Raw genomic sequence first — 18242 nt, 5'->3', positions numbered from 1 at the left:
AAACTTTAAGAACTCATGTGTTCTCTTCACTCAGATAGTGACCTGCGAGGCAAATGTAAACTGACAGCTGTAATGCTGGAAAAACTCATACTGGAATGTTCAGAAGGCATGAGAAATTCTATTTGTGACTCCATAAATTTACTACATGATCTTGTGCACCCAAGAAGCACCCCCCCCCCCTTTTTTTTTTTTTTTTTTTTTTTTTAATCAAAAAGAAAAACATTTTATCTGTGCGGAGTTTGGCTTCTTGCACTTATCAGGGAATCCAGAATTTTTGACAAACCACTTGTATGTAATTTATAATAGCACTTGTTGCTTTAGTGACATCCTGAAAGGGTTCGTACAAAACTATTGTATGGTTATGGAATAAATCCCTTTATAGCTTTTCTTTTCAGTAAACTGTATAATTTAAAAGATAAGATGGGTGTCTGGTTTTAAACTGCATAAAATGTATTTTAAGTACCTGGTTTTCTTCTAAGGAAAGAGATCCTCGCTGTTATGGCATGTAACCTGTGCTTGTCCTGGAAAATGAACATATAATTATTCTTTCTCTTCAGCTGAGCTATTAGTTAATCACTGATCTTTTATACTTAAGGGCTTCATGGAGAGAATAGAAGAAAAGGGGGTTCCTGAAGATATGAAAGGGAAAGACAAGATTGTATTTGGCAATATTCACCAGATTTATGACTGGCACAAGGAGTAAGTTTGGATTTTTAAGTGTCTTTGACAACTGCACTTCATTAAAGGAGAGAGAACTGGAAATCAGGGTGCCTAGGTTCTATACCTAGCTCTACCACCACCTTTTCTTTGACTGGCCCGTGTGCAAGTCATTCAGGCCCAAACTTCTAAGCTTTGAGCCTAAAATAAAAATGGCATGATTTTCAGAGGTGCTGCCGAGGACTCTTCGCCCCCACGGACTTCAGCAGGCATTAGCACTTAAGAAAATAAAGGCAGCTTTTTATTTAGATTCCAAAATGTGGTCTTAATCCTGAGGCTTGAGATTCTCTAAATTGACACTTTTGGTGTCCTAGGATGGTAGGCCTGTAAAGTGAAAATGGGTTCAAGGTAATTCTCGCTCAAAGAATCTGACTGGCCTTAATCTATTTAGAGCTTTTGATTCTGGGATTTGTGCATGCTCAGTACCTCTGAAAATCAGCCCATGCGATGTGTCCCAATAAAACAAGATCCAGACTGGAATGGTAGAAACAGGTTAACCTAGATTTGGACATGGAAGGAATGGAGCAGGTATGTGAAAAGGGAAATTAGAACATGAAAAGCTGCATCAGTCCATGTGTTCTACTCAAATGCGGAAGTTTGTTCAAGCACGAGAAAGCTTTGGAATTCCTCCAGGTAGTGGTATGTTGCCAGAAGAAGGTTATTTACAATGTAACAATGTGAGCAGCATCTTGCTTTTTAACCTTGAATGTGACTGCCACTGCTGCCTCCCTTTTTTTTTCTTCTTTTAAACATACGAGCACAATAGTAGGCATTGACTCTGAAGTGCATTTCAACTCTGGCATTCATAAACATTCAGCAGCTACAGCTTGCTACTGCAGAGCTTACCTTAACTGAATTAAGTTTCAAACTATTTTAATAAAATGTTGCAAGGTACCTGATTTAGCATATCGTTTTCAGACATTATTCCTCAGTGTTATCCAGATTTTCTAAATCAGGTCAGTTTTCCTCTAGGACTTCTGCATTGTTAAACTCCCATATATAAGCAAATGGACTAGGATTTCTGTTAATTATTTATAGTTCTGTTGATTTCGTGTTATAATGGAATTCTTGAAATGCATATCCCTGACCTCTTAGCACTAATGTGAAAGGCAGTTTTCTCTTGGTACTAGTCTCTCTGCATTTTTTAACATCTGCACTCCTTCTGTAGAGTTGGAGAAAGTATGTGTAAACTCAAGTAAAATCGAAGTATAAATGGCTACAGGTCTCATCTGCTATAGACCTCCATCTTGCTGAGTGCATGCAGTGTCCTTGCCCCTCACCAGTTCTACAGTTGCTGCTGGTAATATTTTTATTACCATGGAGTCTAGGGGCCTTCGTCCTAGATCAGAACCCCATGGTTTTAGGCCTTCTCTTTGTACTGCTGCTTCTGCTGTCTAACCATTTGCACAATAGCTAGTGGTGGTGATTATCCTGTAGCTGAGGGCAATGAACGGGAGAGTTGATGATGATCAAACTCCTTACCTCTCTGCATCTTAAGAACACTAGTAGTTGGAACTTGAACCTCCAAGACTTTCCCTCACCAAGCTGTTTCATTCATGCACCGCTCTCTGAAGTGGAATCACCTTTGGCAAGTCCTGGACCTCGCCAGGACCTGCCTACTCCAGGCAGTGGCTCTCCCCATGCCAGTCATCTGCAGTTAAGAATTAAGATCCATGCATGCATTCAAGCTGGAGATCCCTCAACATAAAAGAGCTGCTGTGAAAGGAGGTTCCACCTCCTTTTAGTGGCTGTTTAAAAACCATCAAGATGTCTAGAAACATAAAGCACCTAAACAAAGCTCATTTTAAGGCTTCTAAATAAAATCCCTTCTTAGAAGCGATTCAAGCTAGAGGTCTGCAAAGCTGCAGGTCAAGGTGAATATTGATTTGTCATATACTTACACCATGATAACAAACTAGAGCTGCTCAAAAGTTTGTAATCTAAATGTTTAGCGACTATAAAAAGCCTTTAGAGTTTAGACAAAATGAAAAGAGAACTTCTGTAGAACTCCATTCTGGTCAAAACTCTGCATGGGTTTTGTCCCACTGAACATTTTTATTATAATTTCAATTTTCAGAAGCTTTTTTTCAGAAGAATTTTTATGTTGGGGGTTTTAAATAACTCCACACTTCTGCAGAGTTGCCGTTGGCATTTTTCAACCAGCTCTAATGAAAACCACGGAACAGAGTACAAGTCAAGTTGAACACTTAAAATCCAAGAACACATTTCCCCTCTTCCCACCTCACCCCCACTCCAACAATGTTTTGATAGATGCATGCTGCAACGAAAGAAAAAAACCAATTCATTCAGTTATTGTGGAATTCTCTAGCTGGGATTGTATAATAGGAAGAAAAGTATGGTGGGGCTAGAACAGGGAACCATTCTGATTTGCTGATCTTCTTTCAGTTTTTTCCTGGCTGAATTGGAAAAATGTCTTCAGGAACAGGACCATTTAGCACAGCTTTTTATTAAACACGTGAGTAATCGTTTCTATGTTGTGATCTTCACTGTAACTTTTTTTTCTCAGAAAAAGCCTTTTTCCCCCAAATTCCGTTTGATCATGTTGATTTGCTATGCTCATGTATTAACATTTTTAACCCAGATATAAAACAAGGCTTATACTTTTGTTTCCTCAGCTACTGAATGGCTGGGTTTCCGTAAAGCATAAAACTGTCTTTTATAAATATTTTTGTGCTTTGGATAAAACATGCAGCATTATTGCCTGTGGATTTATACCAAATTATCTTTATATGAGACACAAGATAGGTGAGGTAATATCTCTTATTATTGGACCAACATCTGTTGGTGGAAGAGACAAGCTTTTGAACATCACAGCTCTTCCTCAGATCTGGAGAAATCAGTGTAATCAATATCTGAGCTAAATACAATATGAAACAGGTGGTTAGGCATAAGGGTTTCACGGATGCTGTAAGAGACCACTTGGTGAAAAATGGTCACTCCGTGTCTGATGTCTGTCTTCCTCTTCAAAGGAAACCTGTTCAACACCTTCAAAAGATGACCCTGGGCACTTAAATTCATAACTGCTGGACATGGAAAATTATGGACTTAAGAAACATTGGTTTTATGACTCAGATCACAACAGTTTGTAATGTACCCTATTGCCTACTAACCCTTAATTGCCCACTTCATTGCTTGCTCTTACAGCATGTGTGAAATCCTTACGCTTATCAATCTGTCCTGCTTTATATGTAGCTCAGATACTCTGCTTATTTTCTCCAGACCTGTGGAAGAGCTCTGTAAAGCTTGTCCCTTCCATCAGCAAAAGCTGGTCCAATAAAAGATATTGGCATTACCTTCCTTGTCTCTTTCGTATCCTAGGACCAACACAACTGCAACAACATTCTAAACAAATGATCACTGTTGTCTCCCATCAGTTATAACCTCTCTTCATTGAAGCAATTACCTTACTTCACAAGAATGTGAAAAGCCTTTCAAAAAGGGAGCTTGGCTGAACATGCACCTGTGAAATTAAGATTTGAAAGCAATTGTATTGCCTGCTTAGAAGTCTTTAGCTTTATAAAAACACACAATGGCAGGGGCTAAAACTTGAGCACATCTTTGGTGTGCTTGTTCCTTGGCTGAATGTCATAGACCAAATGAGAAATTACTGGAAACAAATTTTGGTTATTAAGTTTGCATTTTGTTTCTGCTAGGAATAGCCAAATATTTTGCATCATGCAAGACAAAAATAACATTGGCATGTGGTATTCTCTGAAGAGCATGTGTTTAAGAATAGTCTTTATCATTAAATTTACAATTCATCATTAGCTGCCATAATGTTTAAAATTGTACATTATTTTTAGCTTGTAACCATCTAGAATTTAAAGGATGTTGTCCAGCTTCTTCTTTTTCAGTTTCCTTTAAAAGAAGTAAAGACACTGGATCAAACCCTTGGCTAGCATAAATCTTTAGTGGCACTATGCTGAATTATATGAGGATTTGATCCCTGGTTTAAAGCTTCCATCTGGCAAACATGCACTTGACTAGCACTATCGAACTCAATGGGACCACTTGCCAAAGTAAAGCTACTCAAGTGCCTAGGTGTTTGCAGGATCAGGGCTGCATTGTATAACTATTCCGTAATGGAGAAGGAATATTGCCTTGATTTCTTTTCATCAAAGAGATTCAGGATCTTCTAGAGCAGACCTGATTCCATTGCTTTGCACCTTTGAGTAAATCGGCATGATCAAGTAGAGCAATTTTAGCACCTTTCTGCCAGTCCAATCATTTAATAATAAAAAATATAGTAGCTAATATCTTACTATCTTGCCTTCACAGGAGAGGAGATTACACATGTATGTGGTGTACTGTCAAAACAAACCACGATCAGAATACGTAGTAGCTGAATATGATGCATATTTTGAGGTAAGGTTGGCCATGTTCACTGGATGCTATTGCTGCTTAAACCTGTGATGGGAGTTAAGGGAGAATTACCCAAAAACCTATGGGTTTTGGCACAGTTTGGCTAAAGTAAAGGATTTTGTGATGGGATCTATTCTTATATGCTGCTTGTACTCTATTTACAGTATCTTTTCCCAGCAATTCCTCTTAAATTTATCTCAGGTTCCCATTCTTCTGTTACTTTTCAATTAATGGCTAAGCTACTGCATTCCCAAAGTGAAATTCACTTTTCCTACATCCTCTTGGTCTTTGGCCACCTATGATCTTTGCAGAGAATAGTCAAGGGTTTGGTTGGGATATATTTTGTGTGAATAATTGGCTGGCTAGTGTTCCGATGTTTGTTTGGGGATTAAAATTCTGCTGGGTGATTTACAAATATTAATTCCCCCAAGACATTTGTATCCATTCGAGGAAGTCTTTGGGGCTATCCAGACTTTATATAATGCAAAGAACTTAAGCAACAAGGGGAAGGTGCATCATTTCAATGAAGTATGTCACTGCAACCTTTCATGCTCTTCGGGAATTCTTCCTGGCCATCACCCAACTGCAATCGGAAGAGTAGTTTCCAGATCTGTAATTCCTGCTCTACAAACTCAAACTGAAAATTAATCCCATGTATTTTGCCCAGTACATGCCAAAAAGGGACACTTACAGATTTTGAAATCCTTCAGTTTTCTAAAATGTCCTCTTGCTCTGGCAGAAAATGACTATTATTTTGCAAGTGTCACTTGACATGTTTTTATCATGTTTCCTGTCTTTGCTAATAGATTAGCTGTTCATGTCTTATTCTGTGGTTTGCTGGAAGTATATTTCTTAATCTTGTGATAATTAATATTACTTTTAGGAGGTACAACAAGAAATAAACCAACGGTTAACCCTCAGTGACTTTTTAATCAAACCCATTCAAAGAATAACCAAGTACCAGCTTCTACTCAAGGTGAGTGGAAAGATGCAATTCAGGTTAACCTATGGATCATTTTCATTTTGCATTAGACTTTGCCACTTGAACCAGTCTGAATTTCATTATAACTTAGGTTTGTCTCCAAAAATTTTACCTCCGTTTAAAATGACCTTATGTGATATGCTGTAACTAACCCTCTCTGTAACTCATGAAGTGAAAAGTTACTGGAAGAGAGAGGCTTCATTATACATTAGCCTATACTACTTGTTTGTCTGTAGATAACCAGTCAGCAGAGGGACCACAGTTAGCACATCTCTGAGAGCAGTTTGGTAGCTGACTAAGACTAAATGTCTTATGTAGAGGACAGTCTTCATTCTTTGTGATGCTTCAGTCGCTTTAGCAGATCTTGTGAGAATAATAAAAGGGGTAGGGATGTTCTGCATGAGTTGCATTGAAAATAGAGCTGATCAGTTTTCAAATTTCTCACTTTAAAAAGAACCTCATTTTCAATGAATTTTCATTTCAGTCTTCATTGAACTGTCTTTTAATCAAATTTCATTTTGATGAATTTTGTTTTTAAAAAATCCTTGTTTTAATTTTTCCTTTCATAATAGTAAGAAAATGTGCACTCCTATGTTTAGTTTTGTTACACTAGCAAAAATTGGAAAACCGTGGAAAGAAAAAACGATAGCCTGTAGCACCTTAAAGACTAACAAATTTCTGTGGGCATAAGCGTTCATGGGTTGCAATCCACTTCGTCAGATACAGCCCACGAACGTTTATGCCCGCAGAAATTTGTTAGTCTTTTAAGGTGCTACAGGACTCTCATTGTTTTTGCTGTATACAGACTAACACAGCTACCCCACTGGAACTTTTCATTAAGAAGAATATAGCTCATTTCCCCTTATACATACACTTCCTTAATTTTTCCAAATTTTTTATAGGATATAAATTATTTTCTGACAAGAAAATTTCAACTGAGGATTTTTCCCATGAAAATTCCCACCAGAAACGTTCCCGTTTTCTGACCAGGTCTAACTGAAACAAACACAGCAATGAATATCACCAAAACAGATCTGCCACTGAATGAAGGCAAATGCTTTTAACCAGTGTTGTTGTACTGAGCTTTTCTGTGCTCATATCCTGTGCCCCAGAATGAGAAACCCATAGATTCAGATTTTCAGTATCTACTTTGGGAGTCCAACTTAGACAGAGGACATGATTTTTCAAAGATTCTGAGCACCGACAGCTTTAATTGACTACATCCACAGCTTTAGCTGCTCATCTCTTAAAAATCTAGCCCTAGGAGTCTAATTTTAGTTGCCCAATGTGAGTCACTTCTGAAATTTGGCCCATAATCTATAAAGGTACAGGTGGTTTTGGGAGGTTTCATTTAAACTACTTAGAGTATCAAACTGAATGCCATCAAGCCCATGTTTTGGTAACTGTACTAGTTGCACACAAAAAAAGCAATTGCATTTGTCTATAACATTTCAATAGGAAAAAAGGGTATCTTCAAGTGTGTGTCGTCTTGTGGCTTAAAATAGGGGACTGAGTCAGCATTCCCAAACTCTAATTTTAGTTCTGACTTGATGAAATTCACAAAGCATGACAAGTCACTTAACTTTCTGTGCTTGATTTCCCACTTCTAAAATGGGTGGAATATTTTCCCTACCTCACAAACCTCTTTTGAAGACTAATTCATTTATATGAAGTTTCACAGAGATTCTCAAAATGCTGTCTAAGCACATCTTTCATTTTTTGTGGAGTTACATCCTGCTACTCACTGATGGTTTTCTTTTTAAAATGGCTAATATATACTTTTCCTAAAACATCTTCATGTGAACTCTTGCTTTTTTTTAGGACTTCTTGAGATACAGTGAGAAAGCTGGGCTGGAGTGCTCTGATATAGAGGTATACTTTCATATCATAGACCCTATTGCTTTATCTGGATATTGCTGAATAATTCAGTGGAATTTTGTAGAGAGAAAGCAAATCTCCAATAGACTATTGGCAATGAGCAAAGAAACGATTACTTTTACATTTCATGTTTCATTTAAGTTAAACTAAGTTAAATGTAGTTGACACCTGTCCCTGGACTCCAGACCTCCCATTGATATTAGTGAAACACCTAGATGTACAAGAATCACATCTTCTAAAAATGAGCATGCCTCATGAGTTACTTGTATTGGTGACAATCTGTTTTTCATCTTTCCTTTAAGGAGTGCTCTGGCCTTCTCATAATTAATTGTTTTTATTTAACAGAAAGCAGTTGAATTAATGTGCCTTGTACCAAAACGTTGCAATGATATGATGAATCTGGGCCGTCTTCAGGGCTTTGAGGTATGCACCTGTCATGCTCGTACGGCAGTTGGCTTCAAGAACAGTGCTCGCGGGGCTGTGAGAGGCTATTGTCTTTTCAATAATTATTTCCGCATATTCCATCCTTTAGCTTCTTTAGCCACTATTCTGCTCTCTTAACTGTGTGAGCTACATTCCTCTGAGATCCCGGGTGGGATGAATGTATACCTGTCATTCTAAAAGTGTAACGACCCTGTACAGGCATAAAAAAATCTGAGGTCTGTTACTGCTTCCCAAAGCTTGAATTGCAGACAACTTAATTCCTCTGACAGAATGAGTGGCCTCATATCCAGACTCCTCTGCTGCTTAGCATGGTAACCTAAAAGTGAGGTAGCCTGACGTGAGAGTGTAAACACCTGTGTTGAAAGAGCTGCAGCTTCAGAGGGGACCATTAAATGATGTACCAATTTAACCATGCAATGTAGGAATTGGCAAGCCTGATAAAATGCCTAATCTTCAAAATGAGGCCCAGCATGTCTTAAATAGTAGCTCAAATAATATTATAATGAAACGATAGCTTGAAACCAGGTATAAAAATACCCCATTGGAGTATTGGCATTTTCTGTCTTGGAAAAGCAGTTGGTGGTGGTGGGAATAACCAGCTGTGTTAGCACTTTTTTCTAAGTGAACTCTTGTCAAGGAAGGCAATGACTTTCTGGTGTCAAGTCAGAGGAATTCTGCCTTTCTGAGAATTCCAGTGCTCCTTGGAAACCCAGAATATATGAACCCTAGCAGAGCAGTCCTTGGGACGTGTGGTTTTGTTCTTACCCCTGTGTGTGTTTAAGTTAGCAACTTCTTTATTTCTCAGGGCAAGCTGACTGCTCAAGGAAAGCTGCTGCAACAGGATACGTTCTACGTAACTGAGGATTCTGGAGTGCAGTCTCGGCCAAAGGAGCGCAGGGTCTTCCTCTTTGAGCAAATAGTCATTTTTAGTGAACTTCTTAGGAAAGGCTCTTTAACACCAGGCTACATGTTTAAGAGAAGCATAAAGGTAAGTAATGGGAACGTCCTATTTGATAAGAGAGTTTGCTATTTAACCGTGACTTATCTATGCTCTCGACTGACTTTTAGGCATACCAGTCCTCAAGTGTCACATGTAGACACTAGTCTGCAGAGTGTTCCCATTAATTTTCAGTAATGTGGATCAAGGATAGGACAAGGCCAACAACTCCAAATCTGCCCCTGTGATCCATGCACAAATCCAGTCGCTGACTTCACAAGATACGCAGCAAAGGGCAGGTCTGAACAGTTAACATATGTTGCCTGGAGCTCTGCATGAATAAGAGTTGGGTCTATTGAAGATCATGTAACAAAAGCAGGAGTGGGGACTTGCTAATTTTCTCTTAAATAGGAGTGGTGGCGGGGAAACGGAACCAAAATGATCATGACCTGAATTGGGGTCCAAAACTTAAGCACATGCTTAACTCTTATTAGGGATGCTTTCCTGAATCAAGAAGCCTTAATCTTCAGTTTTCTTGGCCCACTTCAAGTGTTGCGCAAGAGACTATTCAAGAGGGAAATATTTGTAAGAACAGTTTAACTTTATTGGTTTTTGTGTCGATCTCAAGAAAAGTTGGAAATCCTGATGGATTTAAGATGTGTACTAGAGAAATTAATTTTAAAATCCCTTCCTATCTTCCCCCTTCTAGCAGGGGGGGAAAGACATCAAGTGACAAGACTGAACACAAATTTTAGAGGGGAAAGTTGACTTCTCCACAGATGGTTATTCTAGAAAGTGTGAAAATACAGGTTCCTTGCTAGAAGCAATTCTTGTATTGTATGTTAAATATTGGGGTGAATCTTCATCTACCAGTGCCAAAAGAAGCACATTTGGGCTGGGACTATCTGATGTTTTCCAGTTAACCTGCACTTGGGGCATGCCTTTGCTACATTGTTAGCTTGAGCTATAGCTCCAGTTTTGCCCCAATCCACCGCCTAGCTGCACACGGGTCTCTAATTTTGAGTTAAGTGGTCCTTTAAACTTAAACTAAGCCAGCACATCAAGGGAGTAAATTGAAGCTTGAGTGCTACTCATGCTCAGGTAAGGTTGCAGCCATTTTGTTTTGATTTGATGCTGCTGAGTTCTAACGCTCGGCTAATCCAATCACTCTCTGTAGTTTGAGGTTGTTTTGTGGTTTGGTCGCTCTGATATCGTCTCTGCTTGAAATACTGCAGCTGGCGATACTGTCGCACTTCAGTGTAGACACTCATGTCACCATATGTAATCCATGTTCCTGAGAAGCGGTAGCTAGGTCACAGAAGAATTTTTCCATCAATCACTGGATCATCAGCGGAGAAGTGTTCCTTTCAGTACATCTTTGTACACAGTCCAATTTTAAGTGACTAAAGGGAAAGCTCCCATTTCTCTCCTTGGGGGAGAAACACTGATGGAAACATTGCTGTCAACTCTTGTTTTAGAGAGGATAGATTTTTTTTTTTTTTCCAGATCTTAGAAGGAATTTTTTTAATGTCACTTTCAGATTATGCTTATCTTGGACCCATCAATCATGACCACATTACCTTTTTAAAGGAAGTTGTAACTCAATACAGTGCAGATGGATGTTGAGAGATCTGGACAGCTATTGGGGCATGAGACTTGAACATGAAAAATCTGCCTGTAGAATGCTAGACCTTCATGAGAGATTGTCTGGAACTTAAAGTACATTAACATTTTGTTCTCCTGCTTGTAATCAAATGGTACTTTAAGCTAGTTGTGTTCAGGAAATTAGTACAGCAATCATTTCTTTGGAGAAGGCTCAGCAGCAGTCAGTGTAACCCATGCTTCATTGGGCTTATTGCAGATGAACTACCTAATCATTGAAGAAGTTGTGGATGATGATCCCTGTAAATTTGCTCTCATGAGTCGGGAAACTTCAGAGCGAGTCATTTTACAGGCTGCCAATGCTGAAATTCAACAAGCGTGGGTGCAAGACATCAATCAGGTCCTGGACACACAGAGAGACTTCCTGAATGGTATGTGGGCTATCTCTGCATAGCATCGTCTGCATTAACAGGAATCTATAATGTTCAAATGTTGCGTCTTCTGCTGAAAAACTCATCACCTTTTAGGTTCATAAGGAAATGTCTTGAGCAGAAAGCTTAGTCCAGTCTGCCCATCTTTAAATAGTTGTTAACACAGGGCCAGGCCCCATCTCCTGAAAGTCACATGTAGAGAAGTCCTCAATATATTGATCTTCCCTTTTTCTTGCAGTGGAAAGGCTCACGTGCTTGTACAGTTCCACCCCATGCAGCGATCTCTCTGCCTAGTTCAGGGACTGCATGGTGGTGTGGAGAGTTTAGGCAGCCAATATATGTGGGTGGGAGAATGCATAAAACACCACCATAATCCTCAGGCCTTTGAAGTTGCCCAGAAACGTTTGTACAGTTCCGTGCTGTGTTAACAGTTCCATGGAATTCATGGCTGGCCCAGAAGCAACTATGGCTAGTGGGGGGTCTCCGCTGTGTTAGCACTCATGACTTCCTGCTAAAATGCATGGTTGGTTCAGTGGATTAGCCAGGTTCAGAGTCTGGCCCCACAGGTTTTAACCCAGGGAGACACATCGCTCTACCCAGCAGCATGCTTCTGGTGGATATCGGTAGTGAAAGCTTCACTTCTTCAAGGTCATGTCTCCTGATGCCTATGAACTGCACTGAACGTTGTAAATATAGTAGCACTCAGAGGCCATAATCAGAATTCGCTCACTCCAGACTGGTAGCCTGGCCTTCAGCTTGCATCCCTAATATGGGGAGGCTGTCAGGCCCTGAAACAGGAGCTAAATAGTCTCAATTCAAAGTTGGGAGGAGGGGATTAAGGAACAAAAATTGCCCCAGAAATCTGAATTTCTAAAGCATTTGCTGTGCTTCTGGAAGAGTGCTGAGCCTGGCATGCATCTGACATTCAGGGTCCCTGGGGGGTGGGGGGGGTTGGTTAGCAGAACCTCTAATTTCTACTTTTATAATGGTCTGGTTGCCCTTTTGGGCTGCAGCCACTCCAAAGATCAGCTCACCATCAATCCAGTTGAACTAAGTCAGAGAGTGACTGCAGAACTGGGCTTGCTGGGCTCTTGAGAGAAGAAAGGATGATAGCTGAGACTTTTTTGGGGTACTGAATTATTCCTTAGTTATTGAACTCTTCCTACCCCTTGTTTAGTTTTAAAACAAAAACAAAAAACTGGAGTCAATGTCTATCCCTTATGAGGTTTTCCTCTCCACTGTTAAGAGGGATGCTTCTGTTGTGATCTCAATTGAATTAATTTAATCTGGGATACCTTGTCCTGCATTTTCCCATTGCTGACCTTGTCTTGCCACATTCCATTTACTCTAGTCTGAGTGGCCAATGTACAAGAATACTGATTCCCTATAAATGATCTGTCCAGAGCCATTAAAGCTACATGACATACAAACACCAAATCCATACGCTTAGGATCAAAGACTAGAAATGCCTGGTGACTCTTCTTTTCTTCCCTCTTTTGTATAATGGCAATAAGTGTAGCAAGACTTGAGAACTTGAAATCTGCCTCTAATATTTTGTCAGAGGGCAGCTCACAGTGATAGTTGGTCCCTGAAATATCTGGTGGGGCTCTAGGTGCAAGTTGTCTCAGGACTTCTTACCATCTTCTGCAGGTTGATCCACTTTTCAAAGTGGGGGGAGAGGGGAAAGGACGCTAGGAAGGGTGGGGTGATGAAGTTGGAACAAAAAGCATGCCCTCTTTCATTCCCCTTCAGAATGATAAACTGGGATATTTTACAGTAAAGGGCAGGCTGAGAAAACTGCAACCTCTTTACTTTTCTCTCCAGTTCCTAACTTCCCCCCTCCAAATGACATCCAACCTGACATTCTCCAACTACACCTCCAATTATCATGGACTCCTCCCCTCGACCCTGCCAATCCAACCTTTCTCCCCTACCACCTCTGAACTCCCCAAGCCTTGCAGCTTCCCCCAGCTCAAATGTACACACCTATTTTCTACCCTTCCTTTTCCTTACCAATCACTCTACAGCTAAGAAGTGCCTTCTCCCACTCCCACGCTCGCTATTTTGGGTTTGCAAAGTTCTCTGATTTAGATTGTGGCATGCCCACAAGCTTTCTTATGACCTTAGCAAAGGGTGTCTTCTGGAGATGAATGAATACGTAGGATTAACGTTCTGATGCCATCGACACCAATTGCCTAGTTGGTAGTTTCCAGGAACTGCCCTGCACCAAAGTAGTTATAAATCATGTACAAATCCTGCATCTTGGGAGAGTGGGGGGTTAGATTAGATGACCTTTGCAGTCCCTTCTAATTCTATGGTTCTGTGATTCTACACAAAGACCTAACCAGGTTCAGAATAAACTATATTTGGTGATAATTTGGGAGCTATGGCTTCTTGTCTACGTAAGGGAGGCCTGTGAGTAGGAGGTTTTATGATTGATATATGTGCTGTTTGAAATAAAATGTGAAATCGTTTATTTCTGTTGAAGGTGTGACCAGCTACCTGGGATGGACCACACTGAGAATACCACACTCAGGGCAGACTGCGAGAAATAAAACAGACAATCCCCCAAAACTGTAATTAGATTCACCAAACCAATAACAAAGAGCTTGTGTAGCACCACATTGTTAACAAGAAGCCAAATACAATCCCCTTTAGGCATTCCAGCCTTTTGTTCCCATCCAGACAAATTGTTCAGTAACCACTCACTGTATCAGAAAACCTGTTTCACCATATATGAGGGTCTTTCAATCCCAAGAGGTCAGACAGTTACCCCCAGGTCAATGTGTGTCTCAGATATTACCCAAATATCATGCTGCCAGCCAATCCTCTGGAAATTAAAGATTTATTAAGAAAAGAATAGAGTTCTAAATGGTTGCCAAGTCTTTAGGGCTAGTTTGTAGTAGTGATGGAATAATCTACTGGTTTGCAAAAGTGTCTCTGGTAACTTTCAAAAGATTGGAAGGTCTTCAGTCCACTGTTCAAAGTACTCCTTTTAGTATTAAGTCCACAATCCAGAGAAGTTGGAGCAGGAAAGGGGCAAAATGGAGATGTCTCCAGGCATCTTTTATATCCTCTGCCGGGTACATGGAAATTTACTGTCCCAAACAAAGCCCACAGCCCCAGTGTATGAAAAGTTACTGGCCCAAAATAGTCCAAGGTCACATGAGCTTATCACATACCCCAATGTGTTTTGCTGAATCGCAGGAGGTGGCCGCTGGCTCCTTGCTGTCTGAGGCATCCACAGGAAGACCTACTGGGTGGGATGAGTTTCTTCAATGACCCATTGTGAGAGCTGAGTACCCTTAATGGGCCACCAACACATAGCTGTGTAGCACTGATGTAAATCTGGGGGGAGGGGTGTCACCCAAGCATACAAGACACGTTTGAGATACAGATCCATAGCCAATATTCATAACCTCTGATATAAAGATGATACGTGCATATAAACAGGTGGTCATATTTAGCAATTTATAACTTTTCTATTGATACATTACATGACCTATTTTGTACAAGATTTATGGAAATTGTGCAACAGTGGTAACTGATATCAATGGTCACCTTATACAAAGCATCACAGAAGGGCTAAGTTTTCAGCATGCTGTAGCATTAGACAAGCAACTCTTCATAACAGTAAGGAGTTTTTTGTGTCTACTCATTATATACAGAAGTGTGAAGTGGTCTCAAGATGTCTACATGTAAATGTGCTCTTCCACGTGTTTATGTAGTTGAGTATCCCTTGGGTTTACTTTGAAAGCAATATATCAGTTTAATTGAAACCACATCATGCAAGTCATGTACTGCACATCAGGTTACGCAGTGTCACATCTAATTCTCTTCCTCTCCTGCAGCGCTACAGTCGCCCATAGAGTATCAACGCAAAGAAAGTACCTCAGCAGTAATGAGGCCACAGGTTGGCAGGGTGTCTCAGCCCAACAGCAGACCCTATTCTTCTGTTCCAGTAGGGTCTGAGAAGCCTTCAAAGGCTACAAGCCGTAACCCATCTATGCCACCGCTGAAGATATCTACCTCCAATGGCAGTGCAGGATATGAACACCACCAGCCTGGGGACAAATATGAACAAAGCAAGGTACTTTCTGTGCTCACTATTCTGTTCAAACCTATCTTTTAGTATCATAGACTAGCCATGAAATTAAAATTAATTATGAGCTAATCAGGTCAGTAGAAACCTGCGCCACAACAGAATAGGTGGTTAAAGATCCAAGACAAACCTTCTGATCTGTTAGTAGCACATCAGTAGTAAAACCCAGACAGAGCCTAACAGAAAATTTAAACACTTAGGCCTTGTCTACACTAGCACTTACGCCAGCAAACTTTTGTTGCTCAGCGGTGTGCAAAAACACCCCCTGCCCCCTCCTGAGTGATGTACATTTTGCCGACATAAGCACTTGTGTGGGCAGTGCTACATCAGCGGGAAAGCATCTCCCACAGACTTAGGTACTGCCACTTGTTTAGGTGGTTTTATTATGTCAGCAGGAGAGCGCTCTCCCATCAACATAACACAGCTACCTAAGTGCTCTTCTAACAACAGTTGTATCAATACAGCTGTGCTGCTATAAGTTTTAAGTGTAGACTAGCTCTTAGAAACAACTTGAAGCGAACTTAATGCTCAGGAAAGGTGCAGTGTTCACAGCCCTGGTGACTGACTTTCCCTGTTCACAGCATAGCCAGCTGCCATGAAGCCTTCCACCTCAATCCTTAGAACAACATGCCTAGCACCCTGTCTTGGAGAGATCAGCTCTATGGAGAGGGCCGGGAGTAGTGTGCTTGTCCTCTGAGGCTGCTAACGGGTGCCAGTTGTGGAGATGAGTTTTCTATGATGTAGACTATTGCAAATGGAGCTGAGACCGCAAACTCAGTTCACATAAGCCTTCAAGCCTCCATTGGCGGTAGCAGATTTTGGTCCCTGTCAAGGCTGCATTTGAACAAGTCTAATTACTGTGTGGTGTGTACCTGCCATTGTGAAATGGCTCTTGAATGTTAATTTCACATTCAGACATCAGCTTCCACTGATCTTTTTCCCCACATCCTGGTATAGAATGGTTTTGCTACAATAAAATGCAAATAAGTCTTTTCTTAGCCATCCTAGGACAAAATTACTGTTGGACCAAAGTGAATTATGATATGAAACAGAACTCTGGCTTTAATTCCCAGGGTATTTGGATTACGAGAGAGATCTATAATAAGAGTTTGAAGTTTTTCTTCTGATATAAATTTACAATTATTAAAGGGTTAAAAACAAATGAACAAACACCACCCTCCTTTCTTCCCTAGTATCACTAGGCTGAAAATGAAGTGTCCTGGATGCTCCTGAAAGATGTAACTCTTGCCTATTCCCCATCGACACATGTTTTCTAAGAATTTCTGTTGTGTCCCCTCCACAGAGTGACTTAGGAGGATGCAATGGGACCTCTTCCATGGTGGTAATCAAAGATTACTATGCACTGAAGGAGAATGAGATCTGCGTGAACCAGGGCGAGGTGGTTCAGATCCTTGCCATCAACCAGCAAAACATGTTCCTGGTGTACCAGCCTGCAAATGATCACTCCCCGGCTGCTGAAGGATGGATTCCAGGCAATATCTTGGCTCCCCTCACTAAATCCACTACAGATAATAGCGACGGAAGCATCAAGTAAGTGCCATGTTGGCTTCCCTGGGAGCAGTGTGTGGATTTTTGAGGGGAAAAAAAACAAAAACACCCGCCCCAAATGGTAGGGAAATCCTGCTGATTTTATCTACAGTGCCATTGGAACAAACTTTGAATGCTCAATCCACAGCATGGGGAGCCCATGTTGGATAGTTGGGTTTTGGTTATTTTTGTTTGCGTTTTTTTGTTTATACTTTGTAAAGAATTAAAACCATAGACGGTTTAAAGGCATGTTTTTCGTTGATCCATCTTACACCAACATGGACCTGATTGGACTGGACTTATATTTATGTTGTATTAAGTTACTAATATATATATTGGTTATAACAGCATCTAGCAAAAAATATCAGGCCTTGTGTTGGACTGAGGCCTGCTTCTCAAAGAGGAGAGATTTTGTTGTCTATGGCAATTTCTTTGTACAGCTTGTATCTTTTATTTTGACTTTTTTTTTTTTTCTGTTCACGGTAACTTTTGTAAAATATTTTTTGTTGGCAAGACCCCCTTCCAAGTACATTCCTGTATAAAGTATTTTGCACTATTTAAAGAAACCCATATTGATGAAGTCAGGTTGTGCAATATAATGGATAGTCGCAATGTTCATCATTGTACCTGTAATGTAACTAATAATTTTAAATGTACTATTTTAAATATGTAAAATAAATTTTCACCATGAGCATGTTTTAATGAGGTAAAAAGGATTAGTTTGACCCTCTTTTGGTTTTTTTGTTATAACATTTTGTTGCTTATTTAACACGTGTGGATTTTTTTGATTTTTAGAAATTTGTCAATCTGAAATGACTAAATGCAAGAAAGTGGTTTTTGGTATTAAATGCAGAAGGTACAACCCTCTTTAGTAATACCTGTTGATTTCTTTTGATATCTAAAATTACTAGCATGATGGATGCTAAAAAATCTTCTCACATGAGTGCCTCAATGTGTAGATTTAAAGGGGGGGGGGAGCCTTAATTACCAATAATTTTTTAAACCATTTGGTTTCTGCTAAAACTAATTGACACATGACATTGGGTTTACCTGTATTGTTATACAAGATCAATGCTCCTGGTCAAATCAGGTATGAACTGGATGCTAAACCTAAGGAATTATTTAGTGTCTCTCTCAGACAGCTAGAGACTTGATAGCATTCTTCACCACCACTGGTATGGAATTGTGGGCTGTTATATTTGTCAACAGCATCAGATT

The 18242-nt window shown here is 40.1% G+C and overlaps 1 protein-coding gene across 5 annotated transcripts in view; it reads left to right on the top strand.

Annotated features, from left to right (window-relative positions):
• The window catches only part of KALRN (kalirin RhoGEF kinase), a 608200-nt gene extending 590301 nt beyond the window's left edge, over nt 1-17899 (top strand). For all 5 annotated transcript variants that reach the window (XM_067549620.1, XM_067549619.1, XM_067549617.1 and 2 more), the window contains 10 exons: nt 596-699; nt 3124-3193; nt 5017-5103; nt 5984-6076; nt 7904-7954; nt 8306-8383; nt 9210-9392; nt 11203-11374; nt 15226-15464; nt 16780-17899. In XM_067549620.1, the coding sequence (XP_067405721.1) occupies nt 596-699; nt 3124-3193; nt 5017-5103; nt 5984-6076; nt 7904-7954; nt 8306-8383; nt 9210-9392; nt 11203-11374; nt 15226-15464; nt 16780-17031 (1329 nt within the window). In that variant the 3' untranslated portion in view covers nt 17032-17899. The remainder of the gene's footprint in view (nt 1-595; nt 700-3123; nt 3194-5016; nt 5104-5983; nt 6077-7903; nt 7955-8305; nt 8384-9209; nt 9393-11202; nt 11375-15225; nt 15465-16779) is intronic.
• Nucleotides 17900-18242: the final 343 nt, after the last annotated feature.

Source organism: Emydura macquarii, unplaced genomic scaffold (genome assembly GCF_026122565.2).
Source record: "Emydura macquarii macquarii isolate MOO-44397 ecotype Brisbane River unplaced genomic scaffold, CSIRO-AGI_Emac_v2 contig_1253, whole genome shotgun sequence".
NCBI lineage: Eukaryota > Metazoa > Chordata > Testudines > Chelidae > Emydura > Emydura macquarii.
Note: the sequence above shows the minus strand (reverse complement) of the source record. Positions and strands in the feature narration are given on the sequence as shown.